This window comes from Gekko japonicus, unplaced genomic scaffold (genome assembly GCF_001447785.1).
Source record: "Gekko japonicus isolate JY-2015 unplaced genomic scaffold, Gekko_japonicus_V1.1 scaffold669, whole genome shotgun sequence".
NCBI classification, from domain to species: Eukaryota; Metazoa; Chordata; class Lepidosauria; order Squamata; family Gekkonidae; genus Gekko; species Gekko japonicus.
In genome coordinates this window covers 435,310-452,403 of record NW_015167073.1, presented here as the reverse complement: position 1 = coordinate 452,403, position 17,094 = coordinate 435,310, and the positions used below count along the sequence as shown (strand labels likewise).

The window sequence follows — 17,094 nt, the reverse complement described above, 5'->3', positions numbered from 1 at the left end:
GAAATGAAGTAATGCATAATGCTTGTTGGAACTCTTCAACAGCAGAAGCTCCATTTAATAAGATGCCTTAATGGGACTCATCCTTGAATTGTCAACCATAGGCATGAAATCAGCTCATCCCAAATTTATTTGATAGCACCTGGTAAAGAACTGGGTACTTAATAAGAGCAACAGGAGGCATCTATGTGGTGCCTACTTCTCCCCACCCCCAACCTGGTGACTTTATTGGGGACTAGGGGTGTGCATTCCAACATTCCCAAGAAAATATACACAAAAATCACTGTTTTGAGTAGTTAACATGATTGTTCATTATGGGTGCACAAATCTGAGATTCTTAGACATTACCAACCCCCCCCCCCAAAAAAAAAATCCACCTAGCTTCAAAGTGCTGGTCGTTACCTTTAAAGCCCTATATGGCCAGGGACCAGCCTACCTAAGAGACCGCCTTGCCCCACATGTTCCCCCAAGGGCACTACGGTCAGGGACTCAACATCTACTGGCTTTTCCAGGTCCCCGTTCTATTAGACTCAGCATGACCAGGAACAGGGCATTCTCGGTGGCGGCTCCTATCTGGTGGAATGAGCTCCCAGAGGAGATCAGGGCTCTGCGGGACCTAGCACAGTTCCGCAGGGCCTGCAAGACGGAGCTCTTCCACCAGGCTTTTGAATAGGAGCTGCCACCACTAGTCCACCACTAGTCCACCAGCAGTCCATCATTAGTGCACTAGTGCACCACCATCGCACTAGCTACCATCTATCCCCCATATATGGACATCAAGATGGGGCATGCACATCTAGTTGCTGCATTATGGGCGAGAATGGGATGGTCAGGGATAGTCATCTTGCTTTTAGAAATTTTAGAATTTGTACAGATTGTATAATTTGCTAGGCATCAAAATCTGTTTTAAATAGGGCTGTGATTTAATATTTTGTATTGTTTTATGGTTTTATCTGGCAATATGCCCTGTAAGCCGCCCTGAGCCTCCGGGGAGGGCGGGATAAAAATGTGAATAATAAATAAATAAATAAATAAAATAAATGTATGGGTGCTTCCCATCAATGAGAGTAATCTTGTTTTTCTTTGATTCTCTGCATTTCCCAAGCAGTGGCCTGGGGCAGGTGGCTTCCAGCTGGCACAAGTCAGGCACAAAGCCCAGCAGAGCTGCAGGTCAGGCTGGCTCCTTCAGCTTCCTTCGATCCTTTTGGGGGCTGAACCCCTTTTTTTCATTTACAAGTAGGATGACTGGGGATACCTGTTATGAAAGGGTGTGTGTGTCTTTCCTTGCTGAGAAAGTATCTTAGACCAAGGGTTCCCTGGAAAACACCCTGGTAATAACTAGCTACCACTATGCAGCTATTGAGAACAAAAGGTACCCTTCCACTGCAGTACTACAGCAGCAACGAAGAACAAGGGTAAACACCTGAGAAAATACCTTAGAACCAACTATTTAGTGCCCATGTGATCTAGCATGTGCGGAAGAGTTTAGGAGAAATATCCCAGAGAAGTAAATTGTACTAAGCAAAGTTTTAAAAAAAAACTTTATAAAAAGACTTATTATAAAAGAGAGTACAAAAAAGGAAAAGGGTAGTTGGATTAAAAAGAGGGCAAAACAAAACATACAGGGAGGGTACAGAACAACATGGCACAGAGATATTCAAATATAAAGCAATAAAGCTGAACTAACTCAGCTAAACACACCTTACTTAGGGCGGCAGGTTCCTCAAAGCCTGTGCAGTATTCCTTGCAGTAACACAAGGGCCCAATCTGCATCTAGCATTTGCTCCGCTGTCTTACCAAACCCAGGTTGGAACAGAAATCCCCCTCTACATTGCATGCCACTTTGACTTTGATTGATTGTCGGATATTATGGCAGCATCCAGACTGCATGCTGCTTTCACTTCGTTTGATCTCTTGGTCTTATGGTAGCCATCTGCATAGATTTATGGCTGTTTTTATGGCCATTCAGGGGTGACTCTGCAGTCAGTATGGCTTGGGCCGGGGTTTTTGAATGTGAGTTTGAGCCACATCTTATTCTGTTCCAGTATGCGTTTGGTAAAACAGCAGAGCAACTGCTAGATGCAGATTGGGATTGATGTTTCAGGAGTCCTTAGTCCTTACCCAACCTCCTGTGGACCCCAGTTTCCCCTGAAGACTGAAAACAAGAAAAATCCCTGAGTCCAGATAGCTATGGTCAATGAAACTGGACCAAAGCCTGCCTCCTTTCCAAAAGTGACAAACTGATTTAGCAAATGGCATGCAAAGCTTCATCTCTGGCCCCGTTCATACGAGCCCATTTGGGCCGGGAGCGGGACGGAACTGGGGCGGAGCAAACAGGCGCGATCTCACCTCAACATCTGGCGAGCGTGCCGTCTCCGTCCCTGTTCCGGCCCAACCGCCCATACTGTGGCGCAAAAAACAACCACCTCTCTAGGTGGTTGCATCCATTGCCGCGGCTCAGGCCGGGCTGTGGGATCAGCGGCGCGTCCTTGCGCCGCCGCATCCCGGCCCCCGGCCGTACTGCGCATGCCCGAGCATGCGCAGTTCGGCAGCCTCCCCCCTCCCCTCGGACTTTTCCTCCCCGGCATCCGATCGTGCCGGGGAGTGATCCGCCGCGGCTAGGGGATTCGTGGGATCCCGCCGCGGCGTCGCAAGTTTGGAGCGGCTCTGCGTAGCCGCGTTTCAGCCGGCCCGTATGCCCAGGGCCTCAGATGGCCAGAAGCTACTGTTACCCATCAGAGAGTTGTAAAACATAGTCCCACCCCATCAAGTATTTGGCAATGGCCTTGAACTTCCATGAGAAATAGGTGGTCTGTCCCAAACCAGATCTTCTTTTGTCCCATGAAAAACAATGGAACCTAAATAATTCTGGAATCCTGGAAAGCTCTGAGCCTGAATCTCGAAATGGTACCAGGGGAGCTGAAAACCACTGACTACTAGTATTTGTGCCCTTCCCGAAATCTGAATAGTAAAACAAATCATTTTATTTCAGATGCACAGCCCTACTGGGGACCTGGTTCTGGTAATGCTCTGATCTCAGCTTCCTCCTTATGAATACAACCAGGCAATGGGATTCCTCAGTGGTGTTTCTGTTTCCATGAGCAGTGGATCAAAAGCTCGTTGCTTTGTATTTCAAGACCCAAGAAGCCAATTACTAGATAACCCGAAAAACCAACTTTTGCAATTTTCATCCAAATCCTATGCAGAGTTACCCAGACTGACCCTATTGAAATGAGTGGCATTAGACTCTGTAACTTTGCAGGATTGCACCAGCAGTGCTGCCCATCCTTTCTTGTTTTTGTTCCATTAAGGGCATCTGATGCAGAGACACGGAGGAAACAAAGAACAAATTATTAATCGACCCAAAGGGAGCGCAGCAGTCCCTGTGGAAGACAGCTGAAGTCTTTATTATCTTCCTGCATCTTCAAACCTTTGTGATGAGATGGTGAAGAAACCACTCACCATGCAGTCAGGCTTCCAATCCTGAGAGTGGTTGGCAAGTAGCCAGTCTGAGCTGGCCCTCATTTCAGAAGGCATTCAACATTCCTGGCAGAAACAGACACCAAAGAAGCACACAAACTAGAATTCAATGAATGTGCTTTGTATGTATCTCAAAGGCCCTTGGGCATTTTCAGGACAAGAAAATCGATCCTCTTAAAGTGCTGGGAAGCTGCTGCCAGTCAAACTAGAGAGTACTTGCCTAGTTCTGCCTAGAGCAGCTCTTCTCTCAAGCTTTTTCAAGGGTAGCTGTGTTAGTCTGCTGTAGGGTTACAGTTAGCGTTCTGGTTAGGGTCTCTAGCTCTCTCAACCCTAGAGGACAGACTCTTCATGGCTAAGTTGGCCATCATAACTTCTGTCTCTCCTTACAGAGACTCTGATCTTCAGCAGTGGAAAATGAAGTGGCATTCTCCAGTTTCTGCCTATTTTGGGTTGTTTGCATGTAATTAATTCCAGAGAGTCTTCAGGTTATTCTTGCTGTCGTAAGACAAGGAAACACAGTTCTCGTAGCAGAGTACCAGAGATAGAGGACTGGATACAAAAAGTTCTGTTCATGGCAGAAATGGACAAAATTACAAGGAAATTAAACAACAAAGGAGACGAAGAATTTTTTGAAGAATGGAATGACTTTAAAATTTATCTGGAAAAGAACTGGGATGTGAAACAAAATTTACTGTGTTTAGAACAATATTAAGCAAATTGATGTTATCTTTGAGTTAATGATAAGAAATAAGATATTGATAACTGATGAAATATATATAAGTGTGGGAAAAGGGGTGAAAGCACTGCAGGAAGCCACAGGAGGGGGGAGGAAGTAAGGAATGTAGGGTAAGCAATGACATTATTAATGGTTTAAAGGTTGAATGTTGAATGTTGGATCCCTATGATGGGAAAATAACAATAAAAATTTTGTTTACCAAAAAAAAAAAAATCCAGGCTGCCACAGACAGGTCTTTCAAAGCAGCAAGGACCTCATAGGAGAGATAACATAATTGTTTCCTAGAAAGTCCACATAAGGAGACATCTTGGTGGTAGGGTAGCCATTTTGCACTGAGGAGATCCAGAGTTCTATCAGTCGCATCTCCAGTTAAGGGGCCTCAGGAAGTAAGTACTGGGAAAAACCTCTACTTCGATTACTGTTGTTACTCAAAACTGAGAAAAGTGAGAGGAAACTGATTTGGAATACGGCTAATTTTTATGTTTATGCCTCTGAGTTCAAAAATAATTGAGAATCTAATGAATTTCAGTCTGATCTTTGAACACCTCGATTCAAAAATCTTTCTTAATTTCATCTGGCCATTGTAGTATATTACTTAAACCAGTGACATGAACATCTCTGTCATGGATGTCAAGGAACACCTGGGAAAAGAACAAAGGTAAGATTATACTCAACCTGAGGGAAATTGATTTGCACGGGATGGGGGAGACCGGGACAACTCATTCCCTGATGTCTGCGTGAATGCAGGATTTGAAGTGTTGTATGAAGTTGCAGTTTATGTTAATCTGATGACAGTGTTAACAGGTGAATTAAGTAAATATCGGTTAAGGCAGTTTCAGAGGGGAACTGTGTTGGCCTGCAGGAGAACATCTGGATTCAAGTCCAGTAGGCCCTTTGTGGTGGGAAGTGCCTTCAAGTCGCAGCCAACTGAGGGTTTTCAAGGCAAGGGACATTGCCTGCCTCCATGTAGCAAACCTGAAATTTCTTGCTGGTCTCCCATCCACATACTAACTACAGCTGACCCTGCTTAGCTTCCGAAATCTGAGAAGATTGCGCTAGTCTGGGCCATCCAGCTCAGGGCAGTAGCACTTTAAAGACCAAAAAAGATTTGGGGAGGGGGATAGTAACAGTAATTCCTCTGTCTCTCCCATACCTCTGTTTTGTAATATTGTTGTGCATGCCAGAAGACACCGATTTCGTTCAGCAAGAATTGATTGTTCTGGGAGCAACAGGGCTAGGGAGACCATGGTTTCTTTGTATATCTGGAAAGTTGACCATGGTCAAAGCAGTGGCTTCTGAGAACTTTATTTATGGGAACTGAAATCTGCCCTTCATTGTTCGCCTGTCTACCATTTAAGCACCCTGAGAGGGTGTGATTGGCGTCACCCAGCAAGCTTCCATGGCAGAGTGGGGACCTGAACCTGGGTCTCAAAGATATCCCAGTCCAACACTCAAACTACTATTCCATGTTACCTGTCAGAATCACGGACATCTCAGTAGAGAGTATTAGTACTTCGGGGATTGATACCACAATGCTGAATTTGTTGAGCTTCTTGTGCGCTTCTTTGAGTTTGGCAGGCACAAAACAATGTCTTAAAAAAAAGAATCAACCTAATTTCCAGAAATGCCACTTTCTCTCTCTGGTGCCCGTATTTCTGCAGGAAGGAGGCCACGATGGATGCTGAGAACCTCACCTCAATCACAGAATTCATCTTGGTGGGACTCTCCAGTCAACAAAAGACTCAGCTTCTACTCTTCGTCATCATCCTTCTCACCTACTCACTTACCATCATGGGCAACCTGGCGGTCATCCTGCTGGTGTGGTTTGACACCCGCCTCCAAACGCCCATGTACTACTTCCTCATGCACCTCTCCGGCCTAGAGATCTGCTACGTCACCAGCACGGAGCCACAGATGCTGGCTCACCTCCTGGCTGGGAACGGAGTCATCTCCTACATCCACTGTGCTGCCCAGCTGTTTTGCTACTTGCTTTTTGGTGCTGCTGAATGCCTTTTGCTGGCTGTCATGGCCTATGACCGTTACCTGGCCATTTGCCAGCCTCTGCTGTATCCTGTTGCCATGGACAAGTGGCGTCAGACGCACCTTGCATCCAGTTGCTGGGCAGCGGGCTTTCTTTTTGGTGCAATATATGTGGGATGTACCTTTCATCACTCCTACTGTGGTCCCAACCATATCAACCACTTCATGTGTGAGATGCCGTTAATCTTGAAACTTGCCTGTGATGATACCCACATCACTCAGACCATAATTTTTGTACTGGCGGGGGTAGGCCTCCTTATTCCTATTTCTGTTGTTCTGACCTCCTATGTGGTCATTCTGCTCTCCGTGTTACAAATACGGTCAGTCACTGGAATGAGTAAAGCCTTCTCCACATGCGCTTCCCACCTCATCGTAGTGACCGTGTTCTACGGAACTGTTGTTTTTACGTACGTGATTCCCCGGTCAGTGACTTCCTCAGACCGTGACAAAAAAATGGCCTTGTTTTATGTGGTGGTCACCCCTTTCCTCAACCCGATCATTTACACCCTGAGGAACAAGGATGTGCATGAGGCAGTGGCCAGAGTGCTGCAAAGGTGGCTTTGAACCAAAGTGAGTGTTGACATCCTCAGCTGGGTAACATGGCTGGGCCGGCACAGGCACAGTGAGGCCACCACTGCCCAGGGGACCCAGCTGGGGCAGCCAGCTACCGGCTACAGGCTTGCTGCTGGGGCAGTGCGGAGGTTCATTATTTAAAAAAAGACATCATCTGTGATTTATACTTGTGGGGTGTGGCTGTTATTGAAGGGGGCATGGCCACACAATGCCTGACTGTAGCTACGAGCCTCTTCCACACATATCTCTCCTTATATATAATTGAATAGTGGGTGCCAAAGTTCTAATTCTAAAATGCACTCCCTTAGTGTATGGCTGATGGCACTGCTCCTCAGCATATATCGCCACCAATCAGAAAGCAAAGCCCGGGTCCCGCCCACACCACAACTGCTGCGACAACCTGGTCTTTTGCATATGGAAGCTGATTGGACTTCAGTCCATTCCACACCTCAAACTCCCCCCCCCCCCGCAAGGCAGTTGGAATTTTCAGTTGCATAACATACCTCATAGGGGAGAGGAGAATGGGTAACAATGGTTACCACTCTCCAGGTGAGGGCTACAGATAACTCAAACAAACAAATGCTCTTCAGGTAGCAGAGATCAGTCCCTCTGGAGAAAACAGTGGACTCTGTCATTAAACCCTGCTGAGGTCGCCACAGGAAACTGACACTGTTTGCCCAAAGCCAGAGCACTCTCCCAGAGCCTCTTTCTAGATCCCGTTGTATTTATTTCCGCAACGGGCATTATTTCTAGTAGCAGAATAAGGCAGGAAGGAGGCAGAATCCTGAAATGATGAAGTGGATTGTAACATTTCACAGATCAGATAGCCAAGAGATCATCCAATGCATCCACTTAAAAACAACAACACAAGAATCGTAGGAAGAGGTGTGGGTTAGAGATGAGAATGGCTGACTTTGGAGGATTTTAGTTTCATAGATAATAGCTTTTCAGACTGGTACCTGCATTGGGAGTTTGAACTGTCCTTCTTGTTGTTCTGGCCTCCTGTGTGGGAAACCAATCTAATTATGATTTGGATAGGAGACTACCAAAAATGAGCAGGGGTCCCAGTCACACAGCCGGAAAATGTGGGGGGGGGAGCGTGGCTGCTTGCCCTGGAGCAAAATAACATGCGGCCGCCTGATCACACGTCCCGTCGAGGTCCCGTGGTTAGGGAGGGAGGTGCTGATCACACAGCTCTCCTGCAGCGCAGCAAAGGAGCGGCGGGGCGCGATGACACCAGCAATGGCTAGGCGCCGCTTCCATGACAATCGGGAATTTTTTTTTCACCAGAAGGTAAGCATGCACATGATCGTTTGTGCGCATCCTGTGCAGACTGGGGGGAAAAAGTAACCGGTTTGTGACGGGACTAGGACGGGACGTGGTCAGACACCCGCCCTTGCCCCGCATATTCTGGAAACTAGTACCTCGTAGGTACTAGTTTTTTAATCCACATCTTCAGCGGGAAGCCACAGGTTAGCCACGGGAGCACTACGCTTCCCAGATGTTGTGGTGTGATCGTGCCCGGAAAATCCGCCTATCATCCGTCTCTTTAGTGCGGCAAATGCTCCGTGTGAACGGGGCCAGTGTTTCTACCCAATGGGTCACCATAAGTTGGTTGAGACTTGAGGGCAAAAAGAAACCAAGAAACCACTGAATACAATGGACCTTGCTTTTGAATAAACATACACAACATTTGACTATGTAGCATCATTCTCAGCTCCGCAAAGGAAGGAACAGAGATAAAGCGAATGCATATTTAGAATACTAACGATGCTCTTCCTCTGTTCTACTCATTTGCCAAGAAATTGCAAAGGGGGGGGGCTTCAATCATGAAAGACAAGTAAAGAGTTTGGGCAGCCTACACTATAGGGCATTCTTCTTTTTTATTTGAAAAGTTGGGATATATGTTTTCTACATAATACTAAGTTCAATGCTTCAGACCCGAGAGGCTGAAAGAAGAAAAAACAAATATTAATGATCCACATGAAAACCACCACGGGGATGAGAGCAGCCCTCCTGGAGCAGAGCCACATTCTTCATTACCTGACGGAAACTTCCAATCATTCCCACTTCAGAGAAAAAAGCAATACAACATGCTGTCACATCTTTTAACAGTGAGAATAGTCAACCAGGTGCACAGGTTTTATTGGTCGTCATCTCATTGGCCAGTCTTGGGTTGGAGGATCACCTGTGACAGTTGTTTGGGACCATCTTTTAGCGCAAGCCAAGGTTTTTAGACACGAGGGCATGGGAGGACATCTACTTGGGGGCTTCACAGAGCTGCTGCAAATCCAAACAGAGAGCTCAGCCTGGGTTACTCCATCCGTCTGACCAAAGCAATTTCACATCCAAGAGGAGAAGGAGAAGAGCTCTTTGGAAACATTGAGCACTGCGATTTCCATCAAAACTCCTAGTGGAGAAGATGCAAATGCGAAGCAATAGGAAGCTAGCTAAAAGCCATCATTCTTTGGCTATTGTGAGTCTGTCCAAAGATTTAATTATATGAGGAATCTGCTGTTTTACAGCTAGGAAATCCTAGTGGTTTTCTCTCACATTGGAGAAACTAGCCAATAAGCATTAGGCAAGCCAGATCCTGCACTCGCAGCATTTTCAAAACAGGAAACTTTCCTCCTATAGTCCCCACATGCGAGGGACATAGATTTCAGTCAATGTTGCCCACTACTTGAAGAAGTTCCTCGTGATTTCTCAACCTCCTGCTTGTTAACACACATCTAGCTTTTGTATGCCCCGACAAAAGCAGATGCCATGAAAGATACTTACTTATTTTTTGAGACACACCTGGGACAAGCATGAAGGTAAGACACTCTGCAGTTCGGAATCTAGATCATTTGTGATACGGGAAGATTTTCTTATAATTTTAGCTGATACTTCTGGTTAGGGACAATCCCTCTTCCCTTGGTACTTATTCCAGTGGCTAACACTGTAGGTATTTTCTATCTTGAAATTTTACCAACTGAACACTGCTGAACAGAAAAGTCACGACTTGCATCTTTGCTGCTTTCCACCCTGCTTTTAAGAAACCCAATGAAAACACATCCCTTTTTGTGAGTTTTGCCTTCTTAATATCTCTCAGTGCTGACAACCCTCAATGAAATGTAGCCTTTGTAAAAGCCTTCTTTCCTCTCCCTCCCAATCTCTGTGTTGTGCACTGTAAGTAGTTTGAAGTCCTTTTAGTCCCTTAATACTGTTTAGTCCCTTAATACTGGAATAAATTTTACTTCGTCCTTCCACCCAAGTGATCAAGGAGGCATATATGACTCTCTTCTCCTTGCATCTGCACAACAAGAATGTGAGGTAGGCTAGGCTGAGAGATATTGATGAATAAAGGTCCCCCAGACAGCCTATCTCTAATCTTAATCCAGTTCTTCTATACCACATTGACTGTCTATGGTGATTCTGAGGCCAAGAAACCAACTTTTGGTCACAGATTCATGCCTTTTGGCTGGTTTCACTGATTTCCTGAAGAAGTGAGCAGTGAGCAGTGACTCACGAAAGCTCACACCCTGCCACAAATTTTGCTAGTCTTTAAGGTATTACTTTTGCTCTTTTCCACTGCTCCCTATCTATGGCTACCCATCTTGATCTATTGATTGACAGACCATGCAAAACTAAGAAGAGTTGGCCCTTCTAAGTGTACTGAAGTAAGTGGCCTTAGAAAGGTGTAACTCTCTTTAAAATTGCACAGTCAATGTACGTCGGTCTGAGTCAAGGGACTTTTAAATATAACCCAGAGCTCAATCCAGAGAAAGTTAGCACAATATAATCCAAGAACGTCAAAAAAGAGGGAAAAGTGTCCAAATATCTTTCTCAGTATGACAAGATCACATTCCATTCCAGCCCAAGTTAACAAAACAATGTAACAGTCTCCTCACATTATTATTTATCAGTCCCCTTATTAGTTTTACTCTTATTGGCCAGAATATTAGGAATTGGGAGCTGGCTGATACTTTAGTGAGCATTGGGGTGAAATACAGTTTACATACTTATCTCTCTCTAATAGCCAAGACAGAATAGATTTTAAGTGAAAGCTGCAAATTCAGTGTAGGTTCCTAGAAAACCCTGAAGAGTTTTTTCCCCTAGTGGGTAAGGTGATTTGCTGGGTTTAAAATAGAGTGTATTGCAGCAAAGGCATCCATGTTCCGCCTTTCCCTTGGTAAGATGGGGGGGAGGAAATCTGGAATCTCTCCAGACCAGCAGCTCATCCAGCACTGGAGCTATGAGAGATCTTTCCTCATCCTTAACAAACAAACAAACAACAACAACAACAAAGCTGTGGAAAATTAGTACTTTACTGGCACCAAGCCTGGATCCCAGAACAGACATCACCCTTTGATTTGAGCTCCACTATTCCTCTCCTTCCCTGACCAGAATGGCCCATGTTAGCACACTCCCCTCAGATCTCGGAAGCTAAACAGGGCTGGTCTTGGTTAGTACCTGGATGGAGACCGCCAAGGAAGACCAAGGTTGTGACACAGAAACAGGCAATGGAGAACCACCTGTTTTTGTCTCTTGTCTTGGAAAACCTACAGGGGCGGGGTAAGAAGTCTGCGACAGGACGGCACTCTGTACCACTGTTCCCATCCCTTTGGCTTTCTTCTAAGGTATTTCTACAGTAGTTAATGCAGCCTGTGCCCAATTAGGTCTCCAGTCCCAGTCTCCAGTCCCACATCGGTTAAAATCAAAGCTTTATTCCAGCCCTACTCCCTGCTGCTCTGTTCTGCCTGCTGCCTTCATAGTCAGGACAGTGTTTAATCCTTGACATGCATAAACCTGCCCATTCAACTTGTCTAACAGCTTGGTGGTAGTTTGTGTCCCTGGAGGTTGAAGCTACATCTGGAAGAGGTACAGGAGAGAAAGAGGTACTTTTCTCCCTTTCTCACAATACAAGAACCCGTGGGCACTCCATGAAATTGCTGAGCGGTCAGGTTAGAACAGATAAAAGGAAGTCCTTCTTCACCCAAAGAGTGATTAACACTTGGAATTCACTGCCACAGGAAGTGGCGGCGGCTACAAGCATGGACGGCTTCAAAAGGGAATTAGATAAGCATATGGAGCAGAGGTCCATCGGTGGCTATTAGCCACAAGGTATAGATAGGGACTCTGGGGCAAGTGATGCTCTGTCATCTTGGTGCTTGGGGGGGGGGTCAACAGTGGGAGGGCTTCTAATGTCCTGGCCCCACTGGTGGACCTCCTGATGGCACTGGTATTTCTGGCCACTGTGGGATACAGAGCGTTGGACTGGATGGGCCTTTGGCCTGATCCAACATTGGCATCTCTTATGTTCTTATGTTCTTAGGAGAGATGGTGCTTAGCAATGCATTCCTCAGCCTCAGGATTGCATTTCTTCTAGAATACCACATTCATTGGTAGCTAAGCAAGGTTGTGACTGAAATGTCTCTTGCCTCAAAAGCAAGCCTAGTTAGCCACCTAGTGGTGCATAAGGGCTAAAAGAGCTAGAACTTCTGGCAGGACATTTTAAAACATGATGGTCCAATAAGAAAGCCTTAAAAGTCATAATCAAGTAAATGATTACTGGAGGTGGTAATAGAATGTCATGCTAGTGTGGATGGAGATCATCACAATGCTGACTGATGGGCTGATTTGGGTTTATTCCTTAGTTCCTGGAAGCAAAACACTGGGGTGGATCCAACCATCCTCAAAGTAGCCTTACTCCATCTTGTGGCCCTTCCTCCAATGGAAGAGCAAGATACACTGGAGGAAGTCTCCTAAGATGAAGGAAGACTTGAGCCCAAATGAAAGTTGGGTATAAATATTTTAATAACCTTTCTCGCTGGAGTGGAAGGATAAGGGGGTAGGATCCAGCCCATTGCTTAGTTTAGGGTTTTTCTATAGGAAGAGAATGTCACCCACTCTCATTGTTTCCCTTCCTCTGCAAGCAGGAGAACAGGATGGGTGCGTGGAACTTCACCTCTGTTATGGAGTTCATCTTGGATGGCCTGTCCAACCATCGCAATACACAGATTCTGCTCTTTATAGTAATCCTCATCGTCTTCATCCTTACTGTTATGGGAAACCTGATCATCATCATATTGGTGCAGGCCGATTCCAGCCTCCAGACACCTATGTACTTCTTCCTCACAAATCTCTCAAGCCTTGAGATCTGTTATGTTGCCATCATGCAGCCCCAGATACTGGCTCACCTCCTATCCGGAAATGGAATAATCTCCTACACCCGCTGTGTCATCCAGATTTTTGTCGTATTGACTTTGGGTACAGTGGAATGCTTTCTGTTAGGCATCATGGCCTATGACCGGTACTTGGCCATTTTCCACCCCCTGACGTATGCCGTCGTCATGAGCAAGTTGCGTCAACTGCAGCTTGCCTCCATTTGCTGGGCCATAGGTCTCCTCTTTGGTGTGATATACGTGTGCTGCACCTTTCGTCACTCCTACTGTGGTCCCAACCACATCAATCACTTCATGTGTGAGATGCCAGTGGTGTTAAAACTAGCATGCGATGACACTCACGTCACGGAGGCCATTGTTTTTGTAATGGCAGCCATGGTCCTTGTGGTTCCTGTTTTTGTTATTCTGACCTCCTATGGGCTCATTCTGTACTCTGTGTTACAAATGAAGTCAGCTGCTGGATGGCGCAAGGCCTTCTCGACGTGTGCCTCCCACCTCGTGGTTGTTACCGTATTCTATGGAACTGTCATATCTATGTACATGATTCCTCATTCAAGCTCATCTCCCAATCGTGACAAGCAAATTGCTGTCTTTTATGTCGTGGTGGCCCCTCTGCTCAACCCAATCATCTACACCCTGCGGAACAAGGATGTCCATAAGGCAGTGGCCAAAGTGCTGCGACAATGAGGCACTAAGGAGAAAAACATCTTCCTAAGAGTCTCCTGGTTTTGCCAAAGGTCTGACAGATGCTAAGTGTGAACAGTTTAAGAACTGGGTTTGGACATGGAAGACAGTGTTGTCAAGGTTTCTCTCCCTCACTCCAGTCCAGGGATGGGGAGAGAAACCAAGTGTTCAAGAACAATTAAACAAACGCCAGGAGAATGTCTGTATACTCTCCAGGCTTTACCGGTAGTCTGCCACCAGGATCTCTCTTTAACCAGTCCTGCGCCAAAGCTCAGGAGCAGAGATCCCAAACTCCTTCTTGCTTTATGGGACTGACCCACTTTACCAGCTCTGCAACAGGGCTGCAAACAATTAAGTACCACAGTGGTAGCCTCAGGCGAACGGCTTTAGACACAAGATTCAGTCTTAGAGATCAGGTTGCAACAGAGAAAACAAGTCCAGATAATATTGATTATATATTATCTTTATTCAGTACACAAGTATGCATATAACATGAGACTAGCAAAAGATGAGAAACAAAAGATATCTATAACTTGTTCAGCACTAGCTATACGATAGAGGTAGTTCATAGTTACCAGGCTGGTGTGCAAATAGGCCAAGGTCTCACCAGTGAATCTTGAAGAGAAACCCCATGGTTTTGTGGGCAGCTAGTCCAGCTTGGCTTCCTAACAGTCTCACTCCATGTTAACAGCAAACAGTCAATCCAAAATAACTCTTTGTTTCCCAGAGAGGAATTCCCTTAACTCTCCTCTAACCTCCTGTTTCCCATATGGATCATTGCTGATATACCCCCCACCCCCCGTCACCACCAGGTATGGCCATTTACCCAATAGCGAGAGAGTGGGAAGGCGTTCCAATCTCTGGTTTCCATGTGTTGTCAGGCAAGGTATGTTTTGATCGGCTCGGAGTTGGGCATCCCATTCCAGCCTCTTCCATTGACCATGTGTCATGTCAGGGAATGCTTTTGATGTGCTAATGTACTGGGCATAGCTCGTCCCATGCTCGGGAAGGCGCCGGCAAGTCGCTCTCTCCTGGCAGAGGTGTCAAAGTGTCTTGTATATGGAGATGCAGCCTGGCCATCTGGCAAGCCATTTGCACAGGTGACAGGAATCACGCGGTAGTGTTACCAGCTAGGCCATCTGGCCCAAGCAGGGAGGATTTTTAGAAAAGCCTTTTTCTATACAAGTGTTTCTGCTAAGCTTAGATGTTTGTCCAGCAGCCTTGGGGATGGAATTCTCCCTCAGCCTGATCTGTGTCAGGGGCCTCTGTCACACATGCAGTTAATCAGCATACCTCTACCTGTTCCATTCATTGGACATTACAGTGATAAACAATAGCAACAATGAAATGATAAGAGTCACATTTGACAACATGGGAGAACGAAAAGGAACCAAAACAGAACTGGGTACCACAGAAGCGATGACCACCACAAGAGAGAATTTGAGGATGACTGCCAGCAGAATGAAGAATGTGGTGGTAAAGTAGTCAAACACACCATGCGGCACGATGCACACCTGGCATTCCTGATTTCCCACAAAGTGAAGTGGGAAGGCAGCCTGAAATACAGTGTGGGATATGGTTGCTCAAACATTAAGGAATTTCCAGCTCAAAGAGCACTAAGTCATGGAGGATTCATGGAGGACAGGTCTATCAGTGGCTACTAGCCATGGTGACTGAGGAGAACCTTCACATTCAGAGGCACTAAACCTCTGAATCCCAGAGAGACAACATCTTGGCCTCTATGTCCTGTTGTTGGCCCTCCAGAGGAACTGGTTGGCCACTGTGTGAGACAGGATGCTGGACTAGATGGACCAGTGGTCTGATTCAGCAGGGCTCTTCTCAGGGCTATTTTTGGGCAGGAACGCACAGGAACGGAGTTCCGGCTGGCTCCCAAATTGGCCACACCCAGCAGGAAATCATTAGCATAATAGGCCACACCCAACAGCAGGAACTCATTAGGATTGGCTACATTAGGGGTGTGTGGCCTAACATGCAAAGGAGTTCCTGCTACAAAAAGAGCCCTGGAGCCTTTTGACAACAAACAAGGTAAACAGAATAACAAGCAAAAGGAGGGTGTGGCTGGGTAACCACACTTCTGGTAACATGGGGGTGTGCCCTAATGTGCTAATGAGCTGTGCTGTCAGGGGTGTGGCCCAATATGCTAATGAGTTCCCGCTGGGCTTTTTCTACAAAAAGAGCCATGGCTCTTCTTATATTCTTAAGTTTGTTTCCTACCCAATAAATGTTTTGCTGAGTCATGGAATTCTCATGGTGTTGTTGTTGGACTCTGGTTGCAGTGCTATGCTCATTTCCTTGACAGCAAGCACCATTGAACTCAGTAGCATTTTCTTCCGAATAAAACAAATACAGAGTGTGGCTGTCCAGCGCCTTTCTTTTGGGATGCAGGATGGGATAGAGGTTCGGTAAAATATTAAACATATTCTTCCTCTGTTCTACCCTGCTAAAAATTTGCCACCTTTTTAGAATATGTGCACTATGAGAAAAAATAAAAGTGTTTGGCAAGCTACACTGTATGATTTTCTTTCTTTCAAGGTTTTCTGTTGAGGTTGAAATATATTGTCTTGTATTTTGAGACTAAATGACTGAGGCTCAGGAGAATCAACAACAGCAATCTATTAATAAAGATCCAGAAGGAAACCCCCCAAAGGATCAGAGTAGTCTTCATGGAGTCTTTCCTCAGTCTTTATTAGCTTACCCAAACATTAAATCTTTCACACCTGAAGCAGAAAGAAGTCAGCCAGCGGGCACGTCTTCTAGCTACTGCAAATATCTTAGGTAAGAGGGCATAGAAGTGGATTCAGAGATAGTTCTGGGCTACGCTGAACATTGCTTTGTCTCAGTATAAATAAGCTTCCATTCCATTCCAAAAGAATGTTCGTGGAAGCAATGAGTATCACGAATCCCTCTTTCGAATGGAGATGCCAACCCCCAGCAATATTAAACTAGTAGCCAGTAACATACGTTAGAGCCAGTTTGGTCTAGTGGTTAAGTGAGTGGACTCTAATCTGGGAGAACCAGGTTTGATTCCCCATGCCTCCACTTGCAGCTGCTGGATGACCTTGGGCAAGCCATAGTTCTGTCAGAGCTGTTCTTGAAAAAGAGCAGTTTCTGTCAGAGCTCTCTCAGCCCCACCTACCTCACAGGGTGTCTGTTGTGGGGAAGGGAAATGTGTTTGTAAGCTGCTCTGAGACTCCGAGTGAAGGGTGGGGTATAAATCCAATATCTTCTCTTCTTCTTCTTTATTTGGGTATATGTGCCCAAAGCTGTAATTCTGTTTTAACCTTTTGTTTTACGGCTGGTAAACCCCAGATACATTTGGATACTGAAGGAACTAGCCACAAGGCATTAGGCAACCTAGACTCTGCCAAGGGCACACTTTTTAAGGCAGAACAAAGA

General features: G+C 45.8%; 2 protein-coding genes across 2 annotated transcripts; both read left to right on the top strand.

Annotated features, from left to right (window-relative positions):
- The first annotated feature begins 5,887 nt into the window (after positions 1-5,887).
- LOC107111725 (olfactory receptor 5V1-like) lies at positions 5,888-6,817 on the top strand. The gene has a single exon (XM_015412739.1). The coding sequence runs from the start codon at positions 5,888-5,890 to the stop codon at positions 6,815-6,817; it is 930 nt and encodes a 309-aa protein (XP_015268225.1).
- A 5,939-nt stretch (positions 6,818-12,756) lies between these two features.
- LOC107111724 (olfactory receptor 2D2-like) lies at positions 12,757-13,680 on the top strand. Its single transcript, XM_015412738.1, has one exon. It carries the CDS (start codon positions 12,757-12,759, stop codon positions 13,678-13,680), a length of 924 nt encoding a protein of 307 aa, XP_015268224.1.
- The last annotated feature ends 3,414 nt before the right edge of the window (positions 13,681-17,094 follow it).

Bases quoted from the DNA above. Each gene is read 5' to 3' on its own strand.
- LOC107111725 (XM_015412739.1), top strand. From the start codon at position 5,888: ATGGATGCTGAGAACCTCACCTCAATCACAGAATTCATCTTGGTGGGA.
- LOC107111724 (XM_015412738.1), top strand. From the start codon at position 12,757: ATGGGTGCGTGGAACTTCACCTCTGTTATGGAGTTCATCTTGGATGGC.